General features: G+C 38.2%; 2 protein-coding genes across 6 annotated transcripts in view; one reads left to right on the top strand and one right to left on the bottom strand.

Moving 5' to 3' along the window:
- PALLD (palladin, cytoskeletal associated protein) overlaps positions 1-27,116 on the bottom strand; it is an 811,300-nt gene that overhangs the window by 309,949 nt on the left and 474,235 nt on the right. The gene's annotated exons all lie outside the window — the stretch shown is intronic.
- Positions 7,918-24,626, top strand: MFAP3L (microfibril associated protein 3 like). 2 transcript variants are annotated; one of them, XM_007527227.3, is made up of 2 exons: positions 7,918-8,330; positions 19,173-24,626. In XM_007527227.3, exons 1-2 carry the CDS (start codon positions 8,039-8,041, stop codon positions 20,102-20,104), a joined length of 1,224 nt encoding a protein of 407 aa, XP_007527289.1. In that variant the 5' UTR covers positions 7,918-8,038; the 3' UTR covers positions 20,105-24,626. The 2 variants fall into 2 exon arrangements, with proteins under 2 accessions (XP_007527289.1, XP_060040201.1); XM_060184218.1 differs by lacking the exon at positions 7,918-8,330 and adding an exon at positions 9,431-10,174.

The following is a 27,116-nucleotide window of genomic DNA, read 5'->3' as shown; positions in this document are numbered from 1 at the left end:
CCAACTGGGGAGGGGGAAGAGTACACCAGGAGTGATGGTATCATGTAGACACAAAGCCCCAGTGGCCCACAAAAAATTACAAAATGAAACATTTTAATCTTACTATTTATATTAGTGTGGACATTTTCATTAGTAATTATATATGGGAAAAGAAGTTGCAAATTCATATGTCCGGAATGAAATGTCCTCAGTTAACTACCCAAAGTTAGAACTTAGGGTATAATGAGGAATATTTTGGTACGTCTCCATTTCTCATGAAGGTGGGGTTTCTTTCCTATTGCCTTATGAGCAAAAATGTGTCAAGAATTGTCTTAGACAAAGAAGTAGTCATTGCCCCGGTGGCATATTCTATACACAAATGAAAGTGGTGGGAACTCTTAGATGTTGGGACTAAACAGGATATGTAACCGTGCAATTGATTCATTATAGTTTATGAGCTAGCATGAACACTGTACCAAGAGAAAACAATAATGCATATTCATTTAGTTCAAAGAGAGAGCCTTTTTTATATTTTTTTAATATTTATTTTATTTATTTATTCCCTTTTGTTGCCCTTGTTGTTTTATTGTTGTAGTTATTATTGTTGTTGTCGTTGTTGGATAGGACAGAGAGAAATGGAGAGAGATGGGGAAGACAGAGAGGAGGAGAGAAAGATAGACACCTGCAGACCTGCTTCACCGCCTGTGAAGCGACTCCCCTGCAGGTGGGGAGCCGGGGTTCGAACCGGGATCCTTATGCCGGTCCTTGTGCTTTGCGCCACCTGCGCTTAACCCGCTGCGCTACAGTCCGACTCCCGAGAGAGCCTTTTCTTTCAAACTTTCTTTTCAAATACATGTTCAGTAGTCTTATTTCATTATGAGTGGAGAAACACATACTAAGACTCTATAAAAGTAGTCTATTAAATGTTATCTAAATAAAATGCAGCGGTATGGAGGGAGACAAATTGAGGAAAGGGCATTTGCTATTTGCCAAATATTTTCTCTTTTGTTTTATCTATGGAAAATAAAGCATTCTATGAAAAGTGCCCCCCACCCCCAAAGGCCATGAACAAATACACGAAGCTAACAATGTGCCCATTGTATCTTTCCTAAATCCTGATTTGGAATCAGTGGTCTTTGTTCTTGTATTCTGAAGGACAGCATTTTAAGTTTCTGGACTATACTACTTGTATTTTATTCTTTAGCAGTGAAAATTTCTTTCTCAGCATTATAGTGTTGTTAACTAATCTTTCCATAATGTTGTTTGTAAGGCCTGGCAATCCAAAGTCAAGTGTAGACTATTCCCCCAATGTCCAAAATGACATGATGCCCATTTTTTTCTGGTAATTTTTTATGAGTTTACTCTTAAGCAATCTCCTTTGAGTCTGCACAAGTGTGGCTTCCTACAGCTAGTATGTAAGCATCACTGTGGCTGCCCGGCTTTAAGGAATTCTATGGAAATATTGGCTTGTCTGAAAGTCATGATGTATTTTTCTGTTTCTCTATGCAAAAAAAAAAAAAAAAATGTGTCACGACTTTTCTGATAACCCAGTACATGCCAGAGTTCCTGCCTACAAGGAGCTCTCCTTGTTATTTTTTTCTTTTTTATTTATTTATTTAATTTATTTTTTTTAATATTTTATTTTATTTATTTATACCCTTTTGTTGCCCTTGTTGTTTTATTGTTGTAGTTATTATTGTTGTTGTCGTTGTTGGATAGGACAGAGAGAAATGGAGAGAGGAGGAGAGAAAGATAGACACCTGCAGACCTGCTTCACCGCCTTTGAAGCGACTCCCCTGCAGGTGGGGAGCCGGGGTTCGAACCGGGATCCTTATGCCGGTCCTTATGCTTTGCACCACCTGCGCTTAACCCGCTACGCTACAGCCCGACTCCCGCTTTCCTTGTTATTAAGACAACTGTATGAAGGGGAGTGTCAGAGGTTGAGTATAAGCTATTAGACTAGATGGATTGTTGATGACTGTGAAACATGTGGGAAGGGTATGGAGAGTGTGGAAGCTGGGAATGGGATGTTGAGTAAACAGTTAACAAACATCTGTCCCAGGTGTCACCCAGGCCTTCTGGAGCTCCTTGAATCTACCCATCCCTGAACTCCTAGCACCTGTAGAACACTTTGAAATGATCTCTATCTCTGTCTCCCTCTGTAAATGTGTATGGGTTACGGCTTAGTGAGTTTTGTAGCACTCCCAACCTGCTACTTCCCACCCCTTGGCAAAGTGCCCAGTATATAATAAATACTCTTCTGAACACTCTGAATGCAAAGGACAGGGTGAATTCTTTTTTAAATACTATTATTCATTAGTGTTAAAAAATTCAATGCCTTGTTTTTAAAAAGAAATGTTCAAAGAGCATTTCAAAGTGAGTGTACTTTGATACAAACACCCTTAAATTCCTTTTTTTTTATTTAACCAGAGCACTGATCAACTCTGGCTTATGGTGGGTACAGGGGATTGAACCTAGGACATTGGAGCCTCAGGTATGAGAGTCTGTTTGCATAAACATTATGCTATCTCCCCTGTCCCTTAATTTACTCTTATCTGCATGTTAGTAGCATTTTATTTTTTTAATATTTTACTCATGATTTAATAGTGGTTTACATGATTATAAGATAAAAGGAGTGGGTTGCACAGAACTTTGGTAACTTGTATGGTGTGGAACTATACTCCTTTTATCTTACAATCTAGTAGCTTTTAAAAAAAATGGTAAAGAATGAAAGTAAGGAAGGAGGGACAGAATAATCTGCTTGCTCAGTCTGACTCCCATATTAAAATGAAAATCTCTGCCTATGAATCTTGTGTCTCTTAAGAGAAGTTTCAGAACAGTTGCTACATTTCTAGTCCAGAGCACCTCCTGACATCATAAAAATATAGTGCAACAGCAGTACCTCTCTGTATTTGAAAGTAAATAGCAATATGGCTAACCATTGAAAACAGCTCTTGAGTTAGGTGTTTAACAACCCACTTTGATCTTATGTTTGTTCTATTTTCCCTAATAGTGAAAAAGAAAGTTTCAGTATATTTTATTACATAGGTTTTTAGAGATTAATCTGTGTTCTACTTTGATCTGTCTCTGTTCCCCTGGGCTGATGCCTCTTGTTATCTCCTGCGGAGGCATGAGGGAGAGACATCAGCTACCACCCTGAGGTTGCTTCCACAGTGTCTACAGAACAGGGCAGGCTCAGTGCTGGGATCACTTTTGGTGATACAACAACACTCAGTAATGTACTAAAACCAAAAATAAGATTTATTTTTGTAAAGAGGCACACAAGGCATCCTTTTATTATTTTTTAACTAGTTTTTTTATTTGACAGGACAGAGTGAAGTTGAGAGGGAAAGGGGTGGTCGAGAGGGAGAAAAGATACCTGCAGCACTTGCTTCACCACTCATGAAGCTTCCTCTCTGCAAGTGGGGGCTGGAGGCTTGAACCAGGATCTTTTCTCATGGTAATAATGTGCACTCAAGCAGGAGCATCACTGCCTGGACCCTTTTTTATTTTTTTATTATGCAGAATGAACTGAAAGCCTCATGCATGAGAACTTCATGCCTGATTTTGCTGAGTGGCTTCCTAGGACTGATTTTTTTCATTCTGATCTTAAGAGAGAAAGACTCCTACAGCCAGGCTGAGACACCTTAAGACCTCTCTAAAATACATAGAGCTCACTTTGATACCCCAGATGGAGCCCCTATGTGAGAAGTGCTGGGAATTGAATCCAGGGACTACCTGTAATAAGGCATGCACTCTACCTACTGAGCTATATCCCAGCCCAAGCTGTTTTTTAAATGCTATAACTTACATTAAGAAAGCCCTTGAGATAGGGGCTGGGCAGTGGTACACTTGGTAAAGCACACATGCTACAATGCATAAGGACCCGGATTCAAGACCCTAGTCCCCACCTGTTGGGGGGGGGAGAAGCTTCTCAAGCAGTGAAGCATTGCTGCAGGTATCTCTCTTTCTCCCTCTCTATCTTCCCATTCCACATCAGTTTCTCTCTCTATTTAATAAATAGATAAATATATGAGTACACTTGAGAAACATAATTTCACCAAAGGGTGTTTTATATGTGAGTTAATAATACTTATCAATCTGAGCAATATATAAATGCTTTATCTGTACTTGCTGAGGCATCTTTATAGTCCTATACTTGTAAGTATTGACCAGAAACACACAGCTGAGAAAGATGGTTAGTTCCAAAGTCCTGGTTCAGTCCATCTAAAACTTGACCATTCTGTATTGAAGTGATGAGCTTTGGTGCTTTCCTCTTCCAAGGAAACCACAAGTCTAACCAACTAAAGAATAACAGTAACTGGGTCATAGCAGGGTGTCTTTCATACCCTGGTGTCCTGTGCTATCTCCCTGAGCCACATGATTACTGCTGGTGGAGTGATGTGTGAGCTTCCCTAAGACAGTGGAACTGAAGTGTGTGAGGGTAGGGAGGATGGAGGGAATGGGGTAGGTGAAAATTTCAGCATTGAGAAAATTCTTTACTTTCCCACTGAAGAAACATATCATCAGAAACCAACTGATCATTTTGGGTACCACTTTAGTTTTATTTTATTTAGTTTTATTTGTTTTAGTTTTATTTTATAAAAGACCCAAAGAAATGGCACATGTTGACAGATAAGATCAGTTTATTTGGGGGAGTATTAATGAGGAATAACTGTAGAATATCCTACCTGGTAAGGACATTCAGTACAGTTGATACTTGCTGTCTGGAACTCAGAAAAAGAATCGGGACTGAAGATACAGGCTTGAAAGTTTTTAGTCTGTAGGTAATATAAAAGATCCGGGGAGAAGGGGCATGGGTGGTGGCACACCTGGTTGAGCGCACATGTTACAATGCACAAGGACCCAGGTTCAAGCCCCTGGTCTCCACCTGTAGGGGGAAAGCTTTGCAAGTGGTGAAGCAGTGTTGCAGGTGTCTGTCTCTCTTTCTCTCTAACTCTCCTTTCCCTCTTGATTTCTGGCTGTCTAGTTCATAAAGATAATAAAAACAAATAAAAATGACAAAAAATTTTAAAAAATAAAAAGATCTGGGAATGTTTGGTGCTTACAGGAAGATCTGCAGGCAAATAGAAAAGGTTCCTTGATAAGATTATGGTGGTTGACTAACTTTAGGGAGTAAGAAGATAAAGAGACATAAGAATAATAACATCAGATCAGAGGAACAGAGAACAAGGAAGTCATTGAAAAAGATTTTTTAGAAAGAGCAGTTAAAAGTGACCATGGGCAACTGAGATTTTCTAAGACAGAAATTACAACTTGCTAAGTCCCAATGACCGATGACCTTGGTTAGATTCATTTCAATAAGAAGCAGGTAAAAGAAGGCCAGATGGGGTAGCACACTGGGTTAAGCACACATAGTGTGAAGAGCAAGGAGTGGTACAAGCATCTCAGTTCAAGCCCCCGGCTCTCCACCTGCAAAAGGGGGGTCACTTCACAAGCAGTGAAGCAAGTCTGCAGTTGTCTATCTTTCTTTCCCCGTCTGTCGTCTGTCTTCCTCTCCTCTCTCAGTTTCTCTCTGTCCTATCTAACAACAACAATAATAACAACAACAATGGGAAAATAGCCTCCAGGAGTAGTGGATTTATAAGTACAGGCACCAGACCCCAGCAATAACCTTGGAAGCCAAATAAATAAATAAATAAATAAATAAATAAATCAGGTAAAAGTACAGGTGGTAGTAGATTGAGGAGGAAATGGCGAATGAGGAATTATAGATAAGATTTAGGATGTATCCCAAAAAGGTGGTAAAGTAGGTAGAGGGAATCCATACCTATATGCTCTCATAGGGAACAAGTGTCTTTTGAGAAAGCCTAAACTCTCACTGGACAAAGTGTGTTGGGTAGTTGCCACCTCCCCCTGGCTTCTTCTTATCCATATGCCTATATAGGGATTTACTGATCCAAAGGTTTGGTCTATTTACATAAATCACTTTTACATAAAGCACTCCAGGGCATTGGTGGTTCAGTTATAGGATTCTAGCCTGTTCCGCCCCCTCCTTGTCACACTTTGATTTTCACCAGTCACTTTTCTCTCCACCCTCTCTATATCACATCCTGTTTCCACCCTACTTGGAGAGTATAAAAACAGCTGCTCTTCTGATTAAAGACACTTGGAAATTGCTTTCCGGCTCCGAGAGTTCCAGAGTGTATCTCCTGCGGAAGTTGGTGCAGCACGAGTTCCTGATCCCTCTCCCACACAGCAGCCTAGATCAGCTCCAGTTGAGTTCTCTCCAACCCAGAGAGCACTAGCTCGGGAAGAAGTACCCTCAGGCTATCCCGGCAAAAGTGCTTGATTAAAAAGTTGAGGGTGTGTATATAACCATTGTGGGAAGAGCATAATGAGCCATGCAGCAGTGATGCATGGATTACCTGATATTACTGAAGACCTGGCTAGATCTGGAAAGTACTCTTATTCTGGCAGTAATAACATGAACTTATAGTTTGCTTCAGAACTCTAGCTTTCTGGGTTAGGAACCAAGGTGACAAGTGATTGGCATCATCTTGATTATATTCTGCAAAGTTACTGTGGCAGAGGGACAGGAGATGAAATGTTTTGATTGTGGTCTATATGATTGGGTCTTAACCAAGAGAAGTGAAGCATACAAGTGAAGGTAGGGATAGAGATAGAGGCTAAGTAATATAGAAGAATTAGCAAATCCATTGAGGAGGCTGGGCAGTGGCATGCCCATTTAAGAGTACGTTATCGTATGTTAAGGACCTGTGCTCAAGCCCCTGCTCCCCACCTGCACGGGGACACTTCACTAGTAATGAGGCAGGTCTGTAGGGGTCTGTCTCCCGCTCTATCTCCCCTTCCCCTCTCAATTTCTCTGTCCTATCAATAAAATAGATAGGGGAAAAAACAAGGAGAAAAATGGCTATTGGGAGTGGACTCATAGTGCTGGCACTGAGGCCCAGCATTAACCCTGGTAATTATAAAAAAAAAATGTAATACATAAAAAAAAGAAACTTTAAAAAGAAATTCCATTGGTAGACTTAAGAGTAGAATGGTAAGGTGAAATTAAAGATGGTTATTTAGAACTTTGGGATTACCTGGATTTTTAGAACTTAGAATTTGGAGAGATGTAAGGGCCAGAGTGAGGTGGTATAGCTAGTAGAAGAAATGGAATCTAGAAATGTAGCAGAAGGTCATATCTCTGACTATAGCATATAGCTGCTCATGATGTTTCCCTGTATACATTGAGGTGCCCGGCCTGTGGGAAGCAGATGAAGACTGACCAGAGAATTCAATAAGTGACCAAAGTCAGTATATAGCATCTAAGTCAGTATATAGCAGCTATTGGATTGTCAGAAAAGTCATGACATTTTTTTTATGTTTTTCTATGCAAAAAAATGCATCATGACTTTTCTGACATCCCAATACAATGAGAAGAAGCATAGTATCAAATCCAAAAGAGCAAGAGAGCAGTTACATGAAGGGGAAAGGAGTATATGGAAGTCGCAATGGGGAGTTACGAGAATACAAACACTGGAAGAGCCCACACTATGACCACTGAAATAGAATGGAAGATGAAAAAACAGATAAACTATCATCAAGACTGGTGAAGGGATGGAAAAGACCCTATGTAATGCTATATGGAAAGTGTCTGAGTCCATTTTATAATTCCCTCGAAGTAATAAGACAGATGTAACATAAGATATGTATCTGTTCCCATTAATAAGCTATGCTTTCAGTCACAAAATTAAGATTGTAACATTTCATAATTTATAGTTTGATAACTCATAAAGACATTTTATAAATTATTTCTGTGAAAAATAGCATTCACATCTGGAACCTCTTCTGAATTTTGTATGCTGTTTAAAAATTATGTTGGTTTCTATGTTAGTTGGGTTTCTAACATTTTTAAAGTATGAGTGTTACTATTATTTATGTATATGTATATATATTTTTTAACAGGTTCTTAAACAGCTCTATGGATCCAGAATGGGTTTGTACCATGGCCTGCTTTGAACAGTGTGTTGTCCTGTAGAAGATTCCATTGGCAAGCCATCTCTGTTGCCTTACAGAGCAAGCGAAGAAGATGGATCAGTTGAAGAGCCATCTGCCTGTGTGCTTTCTACCTTCTGTGCCCTTTTTAATACTAATATCCTCTCTAGCAACTGCTAAGAGTGTAAATAACAGCACTTTAAATGGCACTGACATGGGCCTGGGCTCCAAGCCCATAATCATTGCCAAAACTGACCATATCATAGTCAAGGAAGGGAACAGTGCCTTGATTAATTGTAGTGTTTATGGCATCCCAGAACCACAATTCAAGTGGTACAATTCCATTGGCAAGCTGCTGAAAGAAGAGGATGAGAAGGAGAACAGAGGTAGGCTTTAAAATTGTGTCAAATGTTATAGGCTATAACCCTGGTCTTTGGAGCCAGTTCCCTTAATGCTAGTTGTGCTCATTCAACTCATGAATTAAAATATGAATAAGTCTTTAAGAATGACTTAATCATGTCATTTAAAGAGAGTATTTTATCTTGTTTTTCTAAATCGAGAGAGAAATATAGATCCTTAAAAATTCAGAGCAGTAATTGATTCATTTATTCCAAACTCTTTGACTCCAAAGACCAAAGGGCAAACATTAAAGTTCTTTAAAAGACTCTTGTAATGTTATAATGTGATGCATATAAAATGTATCAGGGATAAATGTAAATTGGGTTTTCACTAAACGTGTTCCATTTATGAGGGAGTTTTGTTTTGTTTCCTGTAACTGGCTCAAATGAACAGCATAGTGGTTGTTTATTGTTAAATGTCAGTTTAATTCATTGACTCTGGATTTAAAGACCAGACTTCTTAAAAGAACTCTCTATGCAATTTCTCAGCTACCAGCTAAAGATCATTTTATGCTCTCAGAGGCCTGGCTGGAGTTTCTAGACTGTTTGCAGCATCTAAGCCTGAGGCAGAGACAGGACACAAAAACAAGAAGTAACATGTGGCAGTAGGGGAATGTAAATCACCTCCCTAAGCACAAAGCTTACTTAATGAAGGAGTCCAGTCAGAGAGGATTGATTGTGTGACCTTGGAAGTCTTTCATATTTTAGATAAGAGAAGCAATCTTCTTTAAACCTAAGCTTGAGCTGACCAACATGAAAGAGTTAATGGGTTTTGCTCAGCATTCACTGTTTGGTGAAATATGGGGGCATCTAAAGAATATTTTTCTGATATAGCAGCTTATTCCCTTCTGCCCCCTTCCATCCATATTGTCCTTCATATTGAACAAGTCCTTTAACCAATGAACAGTCCCCAGAAGGGTCTGTGCTACAAAGAGAACATTTTTCATCTTTTGTCTCTCATTTTATCTTAAATACCCTATTAAAAAAAAGAAGGAGGAGGAGAGGAGAATAAGGAGAAGGAGGAGGAGAATTAGGAGGAGGAGGAGGAGGAGAAGGAGAAGGAAGGAGAAGGGGAAGAGGAAGAGGAAGAGGAAGAAGAAGAAGAAGGAGTCTTATATCTTCCTAGGAGCAAAGTGAATGGAGTTTTCTTGCAATTACATGCTTCTAATTCATAGCTGTGTCTATAATAGTTAAGGCTGCCAGAACTCTTATCTGTCTGGGATTTGGAGTCTCACTGTGCTGCTGTCGCTTACATTGCCTTCAGATGAGCAGTGTAACAAAGCTTCTCATTTTACTGAAATAGCACATGTCATATAGCATATGTATTTTTGTATAGTTAACCTATGTGATCGAACTCTTTCTCCTTTACTGAGTAAAATCATGGAACCACAGAATTTTTAAATTTGAAGAGACTTTAGAACAGTGTACTTTATGTCCCTCTACTCAGATTTTCTCAAGGGTCTGCTGTTAATTAAGTGACTGTGACTAGAACTGTCAGTATTAACATTGGAGAGACAATCATTTGTAGCCTATAGTTACATTCCATTCTTGGAACTTCTTTCTCTAAGACTTCAAGGCAGAAGGAAGTGACATCACACTTGTGAAGGGAGACAGAAACCATGATAACATAGACACTCAGGTCCCCATGCTTCATCAGATCTTTCTGCCAGGCAGAGCCACTACAAGAAATATCAAGGTGACCAAATTGAGGGGAACAAAGACTTCAGTCCTTAATCTGCCTTTATATGAACCCTGAAGCAAAGGCTATCCCTATATACTGAAGAGTTGGGGCTGTGGCACTTAAAGAGGAGGAAAACCATGAACACAGCATAGTAAGTACTGGAGCCTGAATTTCAGTTGCAATATTTTGAGTGCTATCCTGAGGTAGTAACTTATTGCTTCAAAGAGACCATGTGATATCATACTTGAAAAGGTTGTTGTAACTTTTGACTCTTGGCAAGTCATCTGTACAATGGGACTTTGAACCTGAGGGAAGCTAGATAGGGCTCAGTTCTCTTTTGCTTTGGGGATGGTATTTGGTAGTGCATGTCAGTAACCCCCAAAGTGGTAGTAGCCAGTCAAAAGTCTCTGGCAATGAAAACTACTCCATCAGAACTCAGTTCTCCTTATGATTATAGCAAGCATCCTTGTTAATAAATCAGTTTTTTAAAAATCTCGTTAGGATGATGCACTGTAGATTTTTAAAAAGAACTCATGGTACCAGTACTTGATGTTCCAGCTTAGCTTCTGTAATCACAGTGTATAAGAATAGTAACTTCAGAGCAGAAATAGTAATGGATAATGTGCAAAACTGTAATAGCTAAGCAAGCCAACAGGAAAAACTAAAACAAGAAACCCCTCATAAAATACTAGAATTCTAGTGTGTCCAAAAGATGTTAGTGGTCCTATAGATTTTAACTCTTCATTTTCAAAGGGGTAAATGTCCATATTGTAAATATACTTAGGTTTCATTCTTCAGGCTAATAAGCTAGAAGTTTAAATAGAACAGTGTTTTGTTTATAACGCCACAAAGAGGTGATTGAATATAGTATGAAAAATGATACTAGTATCCTAGAACATTACTGGAACCATAACACAACTTTATTAAAACAAAACTCACAAAATTAATGGAAATTTCATTAATAACGAGGACCATTTATTAATTCCATGTACCAAATTGCATATATTATTTATAATCCTGACAAGAAACATGATAGGTATTATTATTTATTTTTTTGCCTCCAGGGTTATTGCTGGGGCTTAGTGCCTGCACCATGAATCCACCGCTCCTGGAGGCCATTTTTCCCCCTTTTGTTGCCTTTGTTGTTGTAGCCTTGTTGTGGTTATAATTGTTGTTGTTGATGTCGTTCGTTGTTGGATAGGACAGAGAGAAATGGAGAGAGGAGGGGAAGCCAGAGAGGGGAAGAGAAAGATAGACACCTGCAGACCTGTTTCACCGCCTATGAAGCAACTCCCCTGCAGGTGGGGAGCCTGGGGCTCGAACTGGGATCCTTATGCCGGTCCTTGTGCTTTGCTCCACGTGTGTTTAACCCGCTGCGCTACCGCTTGACCCCTGATAGTTAGGTATTATTAATCTTTGTATAAACCGATGAGAATGGAAGGGATAGTACAGAAGCAGAGTGTATCCAGTGGATATTAAACTATGCTTGACCAGCATCTAGTTGTCCTTTAGGTCTTACTAAGTGAAAAATGAAGACAAGCATTTGGCCCAGACTAAATCAATAAAGAGAGCAGATTCTGGATGGATGAGGTATTCTAACCATAAACAGTCTGACCATACAGTAAGACTATGTTGGGCCTAAGTTAAAACCTGTGTGTGCCATGCATCCATACACACAAAGATATTCAGGATCATCTGATGAGTTGTTCAGGAAGCACACTACCATATCTTTTATGGTTAGCCTAGAAGGGAACACTCTGATTTGTTTATGCTTAAAAAAAAAAAAAAAGTGAGATGGCTATTATTAACACCAGCACTGCAGGTCCTAGAAAGAATTGGGCTATTTCCTGTCATTGGCAGAAGCAGCAGCTGTTTTACTTTGCTTTCCTGGTACTTGTCGCTTCAATTCCACAGGATCAGGAGAGGCTACTGTGTAATCTATTTCTAGAGGAAGACTTTTTTTTTCTGGTAGTTCACCAAAGGACATGTTTAGAGGTGGTCCATCAACTTGATGACAGAAATAACTCGGAACTGAAGTAGTATGAGTGACCACAAAAAAATAAATAAATAAATAAAAAGGAACTATTTCCCATTTTTTTTCCTGTGGTTGTAGGTAAGTAGAAATAATGAGCTGCCAGTAAATATTATGAAAAAGTCAGCTATTTAAAGTACTAATTATCCAGGGCATTTTGAGAAAGATCTATCTCATTTACTACATATGAAAGAGACAGTTTCACGTGAGGAAGAAAGGAGAGCAAGCAAGAGATGAGCTAGAGCACCATTCTGGTATAGGAAATGTCAGGGATCGCGCTGGGAGTCTCAAATGTAGAAATCCAGTGCTCTGCCAGTTGAACTATTTCCTCATTCAGCAACGTATTTTTCCCCCCTGTGGCTTCTCATTTTTACTTTAAATCTTTCACCCCTTTATATAATGATAGACATTTCATGGAAGTCAGTTAGTATAGGCCCTGAAATGTGGCTGATTTGTTAGCAATTAACTTTGAAATTCTTCCTTAGAGATAGATTTTTGACTTCTCTGTGACTTCTTTTCTATACTCTTTGTAGCCTTCTGTCACCAAACACAACTATGAATGATATTTAAGAGTAAATATGCACAGTGTAAACTAAATCTAGTTGTATAATGTTCACATTTGTCACAGCTACTACTCTAGCTTTGGGGAGTTTATTAGTATAAATTCCTCATTTATTTTGTATTACAATATTGTTTTTATCCCTCCACTTTAAGTTTTTAATAGACAATGAAATGCCTTTTAACTGTTCCTGCTAGGAAGAGCAAGCTTTGTTACTCAAGTGTCCAGAAGTGTAATATATCACCTACCTACTAATTATATAGAGGAGGTGAGTTCCCATAGCATTATCCTTGGCATCTAAGATGACATGTGCTAACTTTCAAAATTATTCTCCTGAATTTTTCTATACTATGTAATTGAAATTTGAAAAATCAATTCATTAAAGGCCATTATACAAAATTAATATAAATTATGAATACTGGAAACTTAAAAAGATCTCATAGCAGTATCCCCTCTCTCACTCCTTCCTTTTTTTTTTCTTTTTCATCTCTGAAATGACATCAGTTTAAGCTGACTTTTGTAGATAGAGACAGAGAGGAAAGAAAGAGAGAGATAAAGAAACCATAACACTGCAGCTTCCTCTAATGTGTTAGAGGCACTCAAAGCAGCATACTATTTTACCAGCCCAATAGTCTTCCTAATTGAGCAAGTTTCTTAACTTCTAAGTCACAATTTTTTCATTTATAATATTATCCCTTTTCATGGCCAGTTGGGGTTAAAAGTCTTGAACAAGCTATCAGGGGAGGGGATGGGATACGGAGCTCTGGTGGTGGGAATTGTACCCCTTTTATCCTATGTTCTTGTCAGTGTTTCCATTTTATAAATAAATAAAATTTTTTAAAGTCTTAAACAAACTATAGTGTGTTCTATACCTAATATATTTCTAGGGATATATCAAGTCAAAGAGTAACAACTGTTATAGTTACTGGTAAGCCATATCATAATTACCATAGATTCCAAATATGCATATCCTTATTTCACAATATACTTTGTCTTGTGAAAAAAGGAAATCATTTCCTAGGTTATTTCTTCCTGTCTTAACTAACCCCAAACATTAGTGTGTGTGTGTGTGTGTGTGTGTGTGTGTGTGTGTGTGTGTGTGTGTATATATATATACACATGATTTATAATTTCAGAGTAATGCTGTGGCTGTTAATATAACACACTTGGAGTCTCTCCTCCATCAAAGATTCCCCTTTCCCAGCACATCACTTTTATATACAAAGTATCCCTTGATAATTAATATCTCTGCCTCTGAAGTAACAGTATATTATGAACAGGGTGAATTTCACATTTTCCTAGCCCACTGATTCTCAGTTGGGACCATCTTCTCCTCCTCCTCCTACACACACACACACACACACACACACACACACACAGAGAGAGAGAGAGAGAGACAGATGGAGAGAGAGGGAGAGATGGGGGAGAGGGAGAGAGAAAAAAATTAGCAAAGTCTGGAGACATTTTTGGTTGTAATAACTGTTCTATTGGCTAAAAACTAAAGATGCAGTACAGTACCAGGTGGTGGCTCAACCTATAGAGTGAGCTATTTTGCCAGCCCAGTCTGACTACCATTTATAGAGTTTCTTCGCTTAGTAATGCTCCATTTGGGATGTGAGCCCAGAACACCTTGGTGTTAGTCATGAGAAACCTTTTCCAGACCCATCTCAGGTAAGGCTGATAGCTGAGATTGCCAAAATAGAAGCTATCAGACAGATCCAGTCAAGGTTCCTTTGCTTTTTGAAAACCACCTATAGCTATTCTCAAGAAAGGCCAGAAAGGCTGCCTGCATGGAATTACATGTGTGGCATTTTTTTAAAAAAATTAAGATTACCTGATCAAATTAGAAAGAGAGAGAGAAACCAGTAACTTCTTTGCATATATTTTGACCTTTAAACAGGGTCAGCAAAATCACTCATCTGGATAGTGCGTATGCTTCCCTATGCCTATAACCCAAGATTGAACTCTGTTCTGTGGCTTTCCCTCATTCTGTGTGTCGCTATATATCTAAAAAATTCAGCCTGGAGAAGAGAAACCTGGGTGATGACTACATAAAGAGACCTTTAAGTTATAGAATTACTATCTCTAAATAGAACTGTCCAGCCACTCCACCTTCCTTAGTTGAAAGCTGAGTTAAACATGTTTTTCAGCCAGTGTGGTTCCGCAAGATGTAGGAAGTAGTTTTCTAGAGCTGCCCTCATACTCTCTGGAGAGGTTTCTTGGGAGAATTGGTGAGGGCACAAGAATAGCTGCAACTTCAGTGTTTAAAACCTAATTCTTTGTAGTGGCCTCAAGGAGCTGTCATCTGCAGAAGTCATAAAGCAGTGCTAAATTTGTTTTCAATCACATTTTGTTAAAAAGCATGGATCCTTTCTCTTCACAGCTTGGAAAACAAGTGTCACATGTATTGACATAAACACATGCCTGTATTTTGTTCATCTTTTAGGAGTTTCATTCAGATGAATGTTGTATTTCATATTTGCATAAGCACTGATCTGACCTCTTACCACCTGAACATTTTTATTCAAAGCAGTTTCATGAAAATAACCTCATTTTGACAGACTGAATTCTCCTCTTTGGAAAATTGGACAAATGGCATGAGCTGGAAAATTCAAACAGAATTATAAACAGTTTTTATCTCTACCAGTTATTGGGGATATAGACAAAACACACATCAGTTTGCTGATTAAAGCAAATTTTCCCAAAATCATTTTATTGGAGGGATAATGGTTTATAGTACAATTGTTGACATATGAGTGCAATTCCTCATCTCCCTTTGATGGATATTTGTAAAACGCTCTCATCCCCAACTTGGGTCATTTTCCATCATTGTGCATCAAGATCCCAACACTCTCGACATCCTCTCCCACTCTCTCCTTTCCCAGAGTTCTTTGCTTTATTGCAATAGAACACACTCAGGTTTGAGTTTCTCATCTTGTACTTTGGATTTCTATCCTTATTTCTCAATTTCCACATATAAGTGAGATCTTTGACTTACTTCACCTAACATGATTCTTACGGGAATCACTCAAGATGAGACAAAGGAAATGGCTCCACCACTTTTAATAGCTGTGCAGTTTTCTGCTGTGTATATATGCCATAACTTTCTTAGCCACACATCTGCTGTTGGGCATCTGGTTGCTTCCAAGTTTGGGCTGTTACAAATCATGCTGCTACAAACATAGGTATACAGAAATATCTTTCACTAGGTGTCTTTCCTTGCTTTTTTCTGTGGATAAATCCCCAGGAGAAAAATTCCCCTGTCAAGGTTAGGTCCATTTCTAGTGTTCTCAGAAATCTCCAGACTATTTTCCAAAGGGGGTGGGCAAATTTATATACCCACCAGCAGTGTAGGAAGATACCTTTTTTCTCACATCCATGCCAACACTTGTTGTTACTATTTTATCTAATATATAACATTCTCATGGGTTTAAGGCGGTGTCTCATTGTTATCTTTATATTCATTTCTCTGATCATAAATGATTTTGAATATTCTTTCATATGTCTGTTGGCCCACTGGATCTCTCCTTTGGTGAAAACTCTGTCTAGGTCCTCTCCCAACTTTAGTGGGATTTTTTTTTTAACTGCTGACTTTATTGAGTTCTTTATACATTTTGGTACTTAGTCCTTTATCTAATATATATCTTATAAATATCTTCTCCTTCTCAGTAAGGTGTCTCTGTTTTGTTGATGCCTTTTCAGTCCCTTCATTCCCCTCCTTTTTATTTGGGAGGAACTGACCCATTAAGATTTTCCCTTATGGTGAGTCGGGCGGTAGCAGCAGGTTAAGCGCACGTGGAGCAAAGCGCAAGGACCGACATAAGGATCTTGAGCCCCCGCCTCCCCAGCTGCAAGGGAGTCGCTTCACAAACGGTGAAGCAGGTCTGCAGGTGTCTTTCTCTTCCCGTCTTCCTCTCCTCTCTCCATTTCTCTCTGTCCTATCCAACAATAAAACAATAAGGGCAACAAAGGAGAATAAATAAATAAATAAATATTTTTAAAAACAGATTTTCCCTTACAATAATGAGCCCAGTACCTGAGTGCCAACTCCACTACTCCAATAGGCCATCTTTTTTCTTAATTTATATACGTACATACATACGATGACATAGAGAGGGAGAGACAGAGGAGATAACTCCACACTGCTCCACTCTTCATGAAGCTTCCCCCCTGCAGGTAGGGACTGGGAAATTAAGCCTGGGTCCTCACACTTGGTAACATGTGTGGTGTACCAGGTACACCACCACATGGTCTCCTTTCATTTGGTTTTCTTTTCCACTTTTCTCTATAGCAGAAATACAACTAGTTTCAGACTATTCTGTTCTTGTGTGTACAGATACTTCCTTTACAAAGGACTGGCAGTGAGATTTAAAGGAGTGAACAGATTTATCCTACTCATTCCCCAGATAAATACCCTCACTTTCTCACCTGTCTACTTCCCATTATATTTTCCAACAAAAGAAATAAGAGAAACTACAAATCAAGTCTATAATTTTCTGAATTACAGAAGTATAATATATATATGGCTTTTATTCTGCTATAGTTTCTCTTTGACTATTTAGTATACTTTTATGAGAGACATGGATATTTAAAGAAAATTAATTATTTCCCTTACCTCAAATCATTGTATATATTCAAAAAATCTGTAGCTGAAATATCACAATTTATGTTTGGGAAATGAAAGGAGAGGTTTGCCCCTGCCCCATCTAAATGAGAGAGAATTTCACAGATCTGTGCTAGGTTTGTTCATGCACATTCACAAGAAACTGAACATTCACTAAATTTTTCAAACCAGTGTTTTCAGTTCTTGGTAGAAACACACTGGCTGAATTGTTAGAAAAAGGTTATTCAGGGACACCAAAAGAACTCTCTTCACAGATGTTCTTTCAGAAGGCCAAGTAGTACGACAGCGTCTGTGAGGGGCTCCAGATCTGACACAGCAGTAAGCAGGAGGGCTGCCACCTCAGAAGGTATTTTGTTGATTTCTTAAAAACATTCCTTTGAGCAGAGAAAGTCCTCTCTTACTTCATTGTACAGGCCACTGAGGACCTGGTCAATTCTGTGCTCCATTTTTTTTATGTTGCTTAGTTGTTCTGGAGAAATTTTAGAATTTTAATTAGAGTTAAAAGTTATTACCAGAATAAGAAGAAACATGAAAATGTAAAGTGCAATAATTGATACTTGAAAAGAAACTACATGTTACATTGCCCCACCCCTCAGGAAACATTCCTCTAATAGGCTTAAGGAACTACAGTGCTTATATGGAGAATTATTTGCTGGCTGTTCAGATTCTTAAGAGTACTGAGCTGGACCATCCATTCTCCAGAGGATAATCTTAGGTAGGAGAATTTCAGAAAGGCTTGAACCTAAAGCCATTAAGTAGTCTTGTATGTTTTCCATGGTTCTGACCTGCACATAAGTATAAAATGAAGAATTAATTCAGAAACTTATTTCCAGGACAAAACTAGATCCTTTTCAGGCCAAAAAAAGGGGGAGAATTATAAATGTTAGCATGTATTCTTATTCCCGTGAAGCTTATTTTCAACTTGGTGGGTTGAAAACTAATTTATATCAATTCATACTCAGTCTCTGAATCTCCACACTGTTATCTTGTAACTTTAGTAAATATGATTCATTATAGTCTCATTAATATGATATGTTTTAATTAATCATACAAGGATAATTATAATTTCAATATGAGAAATCCAGCGAAACAGTTACAGTTCAGTTGACAGCCTTTTAAAATTTCTTTATTGGGGATTAATGTTTTATTTTATTTTTTTTTAATTTTTTTAATTTTTAATTTTTTTTAATTTTTTATTTAGGGATTAATGTTTTATAGTCAACAGTAAGTACAATAGTTTGTACATGCATAACATTTCCCAGTTTCCCACATAACAATACAACTCCCACTAGGTTTTCTGCCATCCTGTTCCAGGACCTGAACCCTTCACCCCCACCCACCCCAGAGTCTTTTACTTTGGTGCAACACACCAGTCAATTTTACAGACTTTATTTTGATCCTGAAATACCTTGTATTCTGAGAAGCATATCCCCTAGTAATATAGATTCAATGGTTATGTTAATTGGAAGATTAAAAAAATCAGAAACTACAATTAAGAAACTCTTTTGTAAGAGCAGACTGGTATTTTCCAGGTTGGTTTTATCTTCTTTCTTCCTTTCTCTCTTTCTCCCTTTTTTTTTTCCCCTTTACCAGGATGTGGAATATATAGAATGGCTTTGCAATTGAGAGTCTCTTGAACTTAAGGTGACCTGTTTCTACTATTTTTAGATTGGTGATCTCTGGAAGGTAGTTTAATATTTGCCTCAGTTTACATACACATGCTGTAAAGTGGGACTAGTTTAATTCTCCACCTTACAGATCCATGAAGATTCAGTGAGTTAGTTCATGCCACTGTCCAACACATATTTAAGGTATGTTCTCTTCCCTGGTAAGCAGGACAGAGTGGTGGTCTGTGTTGATAATTAGTGAGATTACACTCACATCTATGGAAACTGTGTGACCTCAGTTGAATTCTCTCCTCTCCCTCCTGACAGGAAAATGGCAGATGTACAACAGCGGCCTCCTGAACATCACCAAGGTGTCTTTTTCAGATCGAGGTAAATACACGTGTGTGGCTACCAATGATTATGGCGTTGTAAACAACACAGTCACCCTGCGGGTCATCTTCACTTCGGGAGACATGGGTGTCTACTATATGGTGGTCTGCCTTGTGGCCTTCACCATTGTTATGATCCTCAACATCACCCGCCTGTGCATGATGAGCAGCCACCTGAAGAAGACTGAGAAAGCCATCAATGAGTTCTTTAGGACAGAAGGCGCCGAGAAGCTGCAGAAGGCATTCGAGATTGCCAAGCGGATCCCCATTATCACCTCAGCCAAAACTCTTGAGCTTGCCAAAGTGACCCAGTTCAAAACCATGGAGTTTGCCCGCTACATTGAAGAGCTGGCACGTAGCGTGCCGCTGCCTCCACTCATCATGAACTGTAGAACCATCATGGAGGAAATCATGGAAGTGGTGGGGCTGGAAGAGCAGGGCCAAAATTTTGTACGCCACACACCCGAAGGCCAGGAGGCTTCAGACAGAGATGAGGTGTACACCATCCCCAACTCTCTAAAACGAAGTGACTCTTCTACTGCGGATTCAGACACCTCATCACTGCATGAACAGCCTCAGCAGATTGCCATCAAGGTATCCATTCACCCACAGTCTAAAAAGGATCATGCAGATGATCAGGAAGCTGCACACCTTGAAGTCAAAGATGAAGAGGAGACTGAGCCCTCAGCTGAACACTCCGCAGAAACTGCAGAGCCTTCCACTGACATGACCTCCACAGAGCTGACTTCAGAAGAGCCCACTCCCGTGGAGGTATCAGATAGAGTCCTACCGCCAGCCTACCTGGAAACTCCAGAACCAGCAGTGGCACAAGACAAAAACACCTGCATTATTTATGAAAGCCATGTCTAATAGCATCTCTGAAAAAGCTATGCATATCAAGAAAATCAGGGGCTGCTCCTCATAGTACAGATGTAGTCTGCACTTGCCACTAAGCCTTACCAGGAGACTCTCATCCCTTAGGTAGGAGTGATGCCATTTCTAAAGAGGGAAACATCTGCATGCAGTTTCCATGGCTAGAAATTTCCCCCATAGAAAAAGAAGTGCAAGAAACATCAGGGTGCAGAATGGATAAGATTATACAGAAGGTGTTCCATCCATGTGATACAAATTCTTAAGGCTAGTTTCTGCCAAATATCTTTAATTAATGATAGCCTTTTTGGCAAAAAGTACACTACTATAAGATATTCTGAGTTCATGAACCTTGCACACTGCATTGCTTTTCCTTTTGAAAATCATAGGTCTGCTTCAGTAGCAAATGCATATACATGGGTTGCACTTTGTTCTCAATTTTTATTACTTTTCATTGTCCCTTTATAATGGAGTGGTTGTTGCAAAATTAATCCTAATTGCTTTCTGTTTTTAAATTCTCTTTGCTACTTTGTCCTTATTTTCTCCTAGAACATTTACCTCAGAAGCTTTGGTATCAGTCACCAATACCAAGGCTGACATCCATAAGTCATTTGTAATATTCAAAAGTAGCTACTAGACTTAATATTTTTTCATGTCCCAGGCCTATTTTCATACATTACATTGTTGGTTCCAATGAAGCTGCTGTTGTGAAACTGAGAAAAATTTTGCCTGAGGATAGCACTTTAATAGTCAAATAAATATGTTTACTTGCCCAATTCTGGGAGCCTTTTGATGAGCTCAACTGAAATATGGAAAGAGATGGTAAATTATGTAGTATAAAGTAACCCATACTACCCATGGAAACTGCAATTTACATTTAAATATCATCACCTCCCAAACAGACTGATTCTTTATATGGAAATGTTACTGATCCCAAAGGCAAGAGTTGCTTGTTGAATTTCTGTAGGGTAGTATAATACTACTGCCCAAAAAGGACTTGAAGGGACCATATGCCCCCTTAAGTAACCCAAACACCTGATTTGAGGCAGCACACATTAGAATCTGTGAAGTTTTCTAAGGTTCACTTCTAAAAAAATGCTTAATGAATCCCAGCTGTCCTTCTGTCTTAGACATTTATGGAAGGCAGTCTGACATGACATGGTGTTTGGTCAGATATCGCTTGTATAGACATACCTCAAAGATATCACTGGTCCCAGATCACTACAACAAAAAGAATTTAATGGTAAATAAAGCTGATCACAGAAACTTTAGGTTTTCCAGTGCATTTAAAAAGTATGTGTACACTATACTTAACTACAGACTGGTAAGTGTACAATAGCATTATTGCTGTCTGGACCTCTGGACCAAGATTTTTACATACTTGAGCTGCAGAAAAATTATCTCTAACACTTAGAATGTAAACATGTCCCACTGGTCACTGATGTCAACAAATGTTTATGATAGATTTATATGCCTGAAGCAACAACACAGACTTAAATTCATTTTTGTGAAATTATGTGGATTTTTTCCTTTTCTATTTTCATTCCACTCAAACATGTATAGATTTCCACATGGAGATAATAGGAGGGGTCATCTATTCCCTGTAGACTTTGACTAGAGATTAACAGTTAAAGATGGGCAAATATTTTCTGAAGCAGAAACAGAAATATGTGACCAAAGAATGTTTCCAGTTTGGTTCTAGGTTCTTTTAGACTACAGGAGGGGTTTTATTGATTTTTAAAATGCACCCTCCTTGAAGGGATCACAAAACTGATATAATAACCAACTTTAGAGGGAAGGTGAATTATAATAGATTGAATTATAAAATTATAATTATATAACATTACATAATGATAAAGTTCTCCTTATAGAAATCGACATTCTTTCTACCCTACGGCTTCTTTACTACACAAGAAAGGATCTTGTACTAGAATATAAAATATAGAAAACCCTCATGACTTGAGCCAACTTTTCAAAGATAAACTGTTCTGCTTCATAGAAATTTGTAGAAATAAGTCTGTATGTGTGAGCATGTGCTCATGTTAAATGCATTATACGTTTTTTAAAGTTTCACATTAAAGCTCATGCCTCATTCCTTGGGTCTTAAGTAGTCATTCTCAGAATCAAAACAGTTTCTGAATCATCTAGTCATATGTACCTCTTGTAGGTTTTTTCTTGAGGTTCTGAAAATGGTTTAGATTATGTGCATATTTAATTCACTCAAAAGATCTGTAATATTGGATGATATTTATTCTGAATGGAAGAAAACAATTTTATACTGAAAATCTATGTAATTTATAATGGTTTTGTTTAATATATTATATTTTCATATCTTTAAGGCACATCTACTATTCTCATCTTTTTGTATCTCATACTGGCAAAAATATACTAATACTTGATTAAAATCTCTAGGAACCAAATGTGACATATAATGTATAGATATTGCTCTAGAAAATACCTGAATGTTCTCACTCATCCCAGGCATTATTGTGCTATACCCACACATCCAGGATGATTTGTCTCGAAAGCTTATGTGCATTCTTTTATTTAAACCTTAAGACTGACATCCCATAAATGGATTCTGGAATTTCGTTTCCTTTTGCTTTTTATTATTTGATTTTCACTTGTAGAAGTTCATGTTGTCCAGTTGTCCTTTTGAAAAGCAAATGTGAGATGAAGCCAACTTGATGGAAAGACTGAATTGAACTATGCTATGTAAATTGCCCAATGGACTGATAACATGTTTTAAAATTATTGTTTGGATTGATATTTATTGGTGACCTAAGATATGCTCAGTTCTGTAGGAACATGAGGAAAAAGTAAGATACAGGATATTTGCATGTTTTGAGCAGGCACATTCTAAATGTAGCCAACTGAAACCCCATTTAACTATAGACACACCAATCCCAGGCACTGGAGGAAGCATTTCAGAAAGGCAAGTCAGACACCTTTTATTCATAAACTGATATACAGTGTTGTGTCAGTGCTAAAACTCCTAAATGGCAGCATTTTTTGGTTCTGTTAACTTTCAGTGTTTAATTTGGTAAGAAAATGGAGTATTTAACTTACCTTCTAGATACTCTATTTTATACTCAGCACAGTTCAACTTCTGTCCTATAGCTATCTCCACATGGTCTTCTGGTGGTTTCTAAAATTATAATCCCTGTTTTGCGTGTTTGTTTTTGTGACCAGAGCACTACGCAGCTCTGGTTTATGGTGGTGTGGGATATTGAGCGTGGGATTTTTGAAGCCTTAGGCTCGAGAGTCTCTTTGAATAATCATTATGCTATCTACCCTACCCACCCTAATCCCTGTTTTTATCTTGCTTTTTGAACTAATCTAAAGGTACTATAAATATCTACCACTTCTCTCACACGTTTCAAGACTATTATCATCAAGATATTAGTCTTCTCTCCCCACCATCCTTTATTGCCACCAGGGTTATTGCTAGGATTTCAATGCCAGCACTACAAATCCAAGGCTCCCAGTGGCCAGTGTTCCTTTTCTTCCTTCCTTCTCTCCCTTCCTTCCTGCATTCCTTCCCTTCCTTCTTTCATTTCTTTCTTTCTTCTCCTTTTTATTTCACAGGACAGAGATAAATGGAGAGGGGAGGGGGAGATAGAATGACACAGACCTTTTTCATCAATTGTGAAGCATCCCTCCTGTAGGTGGGAAGCAGGGGCTGAAACCTAGAGCTTGAGTATGGTAGTATGTGCACTTAACTGGGTGCACCACTGCCTGGTCCCCAAGATATTAGTTATTTTTTTATATTCACCTATTATTATTTTTAAAACCAGATCACTTTCTCAGCTCTGTTATTGTAGTGCTGGGGATTGAACATGGAATCTTTGGTGGCCCAGGCATGAAAGTCTCTTTGCATAACCATTATTACTATTTTCGCAGCCCTCACCTATACATTTAAAAACTCTTCAGTAGTTAATTTACTTTCCTACTGACTTTATTTTAGTGTTCCTACAGTGATTAATCAGATTTGGGTTAAACAAATCAGTGGTGAGCAAAAAAATAACAATTAAAACAAAATTACTTAATAAATTTTCCAGTGAACTGAGTGTTATACAAGAAAATATATGAGAATGACAGTGATCTTTAGCTGAGATTTTTTAGAGATGATATTAAATGTGTTAATCCTTAAAATTACACAATCAATAACTAGAGAATGTGAAAGTAGAAAATAGTTCTATAAACATTCTGGCATAAATTATTTTTATTTAACTAGTAATAAAAGCCTTAAAAATGTATCTCTCAGACCCTAAAGATATGCTTACAGTGAGTTAAGCTCAAAGATGATGCTTGTATTTTTGTTTAGTTTGCTGTACCTCTAGTTCTAGATATCCTCTGTTAAAATCAAAATAAATTTTAAAAAAACATCTTAGCAGAAATGTCAGATTGATGACTTTGTGAACAATAGGTGTTCACTTTTAAAAACTAAAGATGTAAACAAATGGCTCATATTTAAGTTGATGTTATAGTAGAAAAATTAAAAAAAATGTGATCCATCCTGTATTTTGATTCTTTAATAATGATTTGTGCAGGTGTGCTGAATATGACATGTCAGATCTGACTACTCCTAATTCTTTTGCGAATGATCTTTAAGGTACATATGCATACATATGTTTATATATACAGACATTTTTATTGAAGAAGGGAAAGCAGAACGTGGCTCAACCATTTTGTGTGGTGACAACTGCTGAAGCAGGGGCCCCACACCTGCAAGAAACATACTACCTGCTGACTCACATCATGTAGCCCATACTCCTTCCAGTTCTTATCTCTACCTTTTGTGGATCCAGCATATACTAGAGAAAAGGAAACATGAAATGATTTTTATGTAAGTTATAAATTTTATCCCAATACAGCAATATAAATTTTTCTTTAACAGTTTTTAACAGCTCATTTCTATCTGTGTAAAAAAAAAAAAAAAACTACAACATATGGCTAACTCATAGAAAGTCCATAAAGAGCAAGAAATTTACACAACCAGAACACCACAGGGAGAAGCATGAGGAATAGACTTGCCACAATACCTAGGCAACACCAAATCCAGACCAAATATGAGAAATTACTAAGTAAGCACCTTTAATGATCAGTAAACTTCAAAAGCTAAATTCCTCTCGGGTAACAACAACAACAAAAACCACTAAAAAATGTGAAATTAAAAGAATGGGGGCAGAAAGTCACTATTTTACTGAAGTATAAATTTGTTTATTATTTATTAGATAAAGATAGAAATGGGAATGGGAAGATAGAGATACAAAGAGATACCAGCAGCCCTGCTTCACCACTCATGAAGCTTTCCCTCTGCAGGTGGGAACTGGGGGCTCGAAGCAGGGTCCTTGTGCATTGTAACGTGCACTCACCAGAAATGTCACTACCTGGCCCCCTGAAATCTCTAAGAGAAAGCATAGTAGAGGAGTCATCCAATAAACTGCATCTATCTAACCACTGATAGATTTTCACAAGCAAAAGAGGGCTTAAGAGACTTAAGCAGGCACTAATGGAAACATTAACAATTGTGTCATCATAAAAGAGAAAATAGCGAAGTTTTTGTCTTAGCCAGGTGATTTTGATTAGTGGATAGTCTTAGATCTGTAATAAACATTTGGTAAATTTCTTTACTGGGTTTGGAATGCTGTGTTCTGCATGGTTCTTAATCAAAGGAATTAGCATCAGAGTTAGTACTAGAGTAACCTTCAAAGACGCATATAGTCACAGTAACTTAAGTATCTTCCTACAATGTCCGTAAAAAACAGAAGTTCAGCTTTGCCTGAAAAATCTCTGAAAAATGGGGAACTCATTCTGTATTCAACAACTAATTCTGTTGATATATTTTTTCTTTTTTTTGATAGGTTTTAGGTGCTTAGTCAAAAATATTTAAAGTGGTACCACACTGATCTTCATCAAGCTATTTGAGGGAGTAAGCATGAATCCTGCAACAATAAAACTTTTTCTCTTTTTAATGCTGGCAATAGAATCCACAGCCTCATATATGTGAGAGATTTACTACATCTTTGACCCCCAGGCTTTTATTTTTAATCGTTTTTAATTTCTCTATTGGGGGATTAATGTTTTACAGCCAACAGAAAAGGCAATAGTTTGTACATGCATAACATTTCTCAGTTTTCCACACAACAATACAACCCCCCCCAGGTCCTCTGCATCATGTTTCAGGACCTGAATTCTCCCCCCCCCCACCTCCACCCACCCCAGAGCCTTTTACTTTGGTGCAATAAACCAAGTATAATTTTATCACCTTTTAGCTCTGTGTATTCATCACTGTAATCAAAAGTAGGAAGAGTTTCCTCATCACAAAGATCCTTTCTATAATCACACCTCCTTCACTCGTGACCCAAAACACATTTTTCAAATCGGTAAACAACTAGACAACTAAAGCTTGTATGTAACCCATTGTGGCGTGTTTTTCATAGAACTATGTTCAGATTTACATTGGTGCAAAGTTTCCTCTTAAGGAAAATTTATAAAATGCAGACAGTACGTTTCTGAAACACCGAATAAGGACAATCATACTTACGAAATCCTTTAGAAAAGTAGGGAATGCGGCAGCCAGGAGGCATAGTGCCTTAGTTGGGGAACACTTGGACATGCACTTCACACCCTATAATGCTCTTGCAGTCAAAAGATGGCTGCATCACAGAGCAAAGGGATAGTTTCCACACACCTTTAAAATTCTCATGTAAAGGGAGCCGGGCGGTAGCTCAGCGGGTTAAGTGTACGTGGCGCAAAGTGCAAGGACCAGTAGAAGGATCCCAGTTCGAGCCCCCGGCTCCCCACCTGCAAGGGAGTCGCTTCACAGGCAGTGAAGCAGGTCTGCAGGTGTCTGTCTCTCCTCCTCCCTGTCTTCCCCTCCTCTCTCCATTTCTCTCTGTCCTGTCCAACCACAACAGCTATGGCAACAATAATAACTACAACAATAAAGTAGCAAGGGCAACAAAAGGGAATAAAATTAAAAAATATATATTCATGTAAAGAGAAA

This window comes from Erinaceus europaeus, chromosome 2 (assembly GCF_950295315.1).
Source record: "Erinaceus europaeus chromosome 2, mEriEur2.1, whole genome shotgun sequence".
In the NCBI taxonomy this organism is placed as follows: Eukaryota; Metazoa; Chordata; class Mammalia; order Eulipotyphla; family Erinaceidae; genus Erinaceus; species Erinaceus europaeus.
This window is presented reverse-complemented; position numbering and strand designations above follow the sequence as displayed.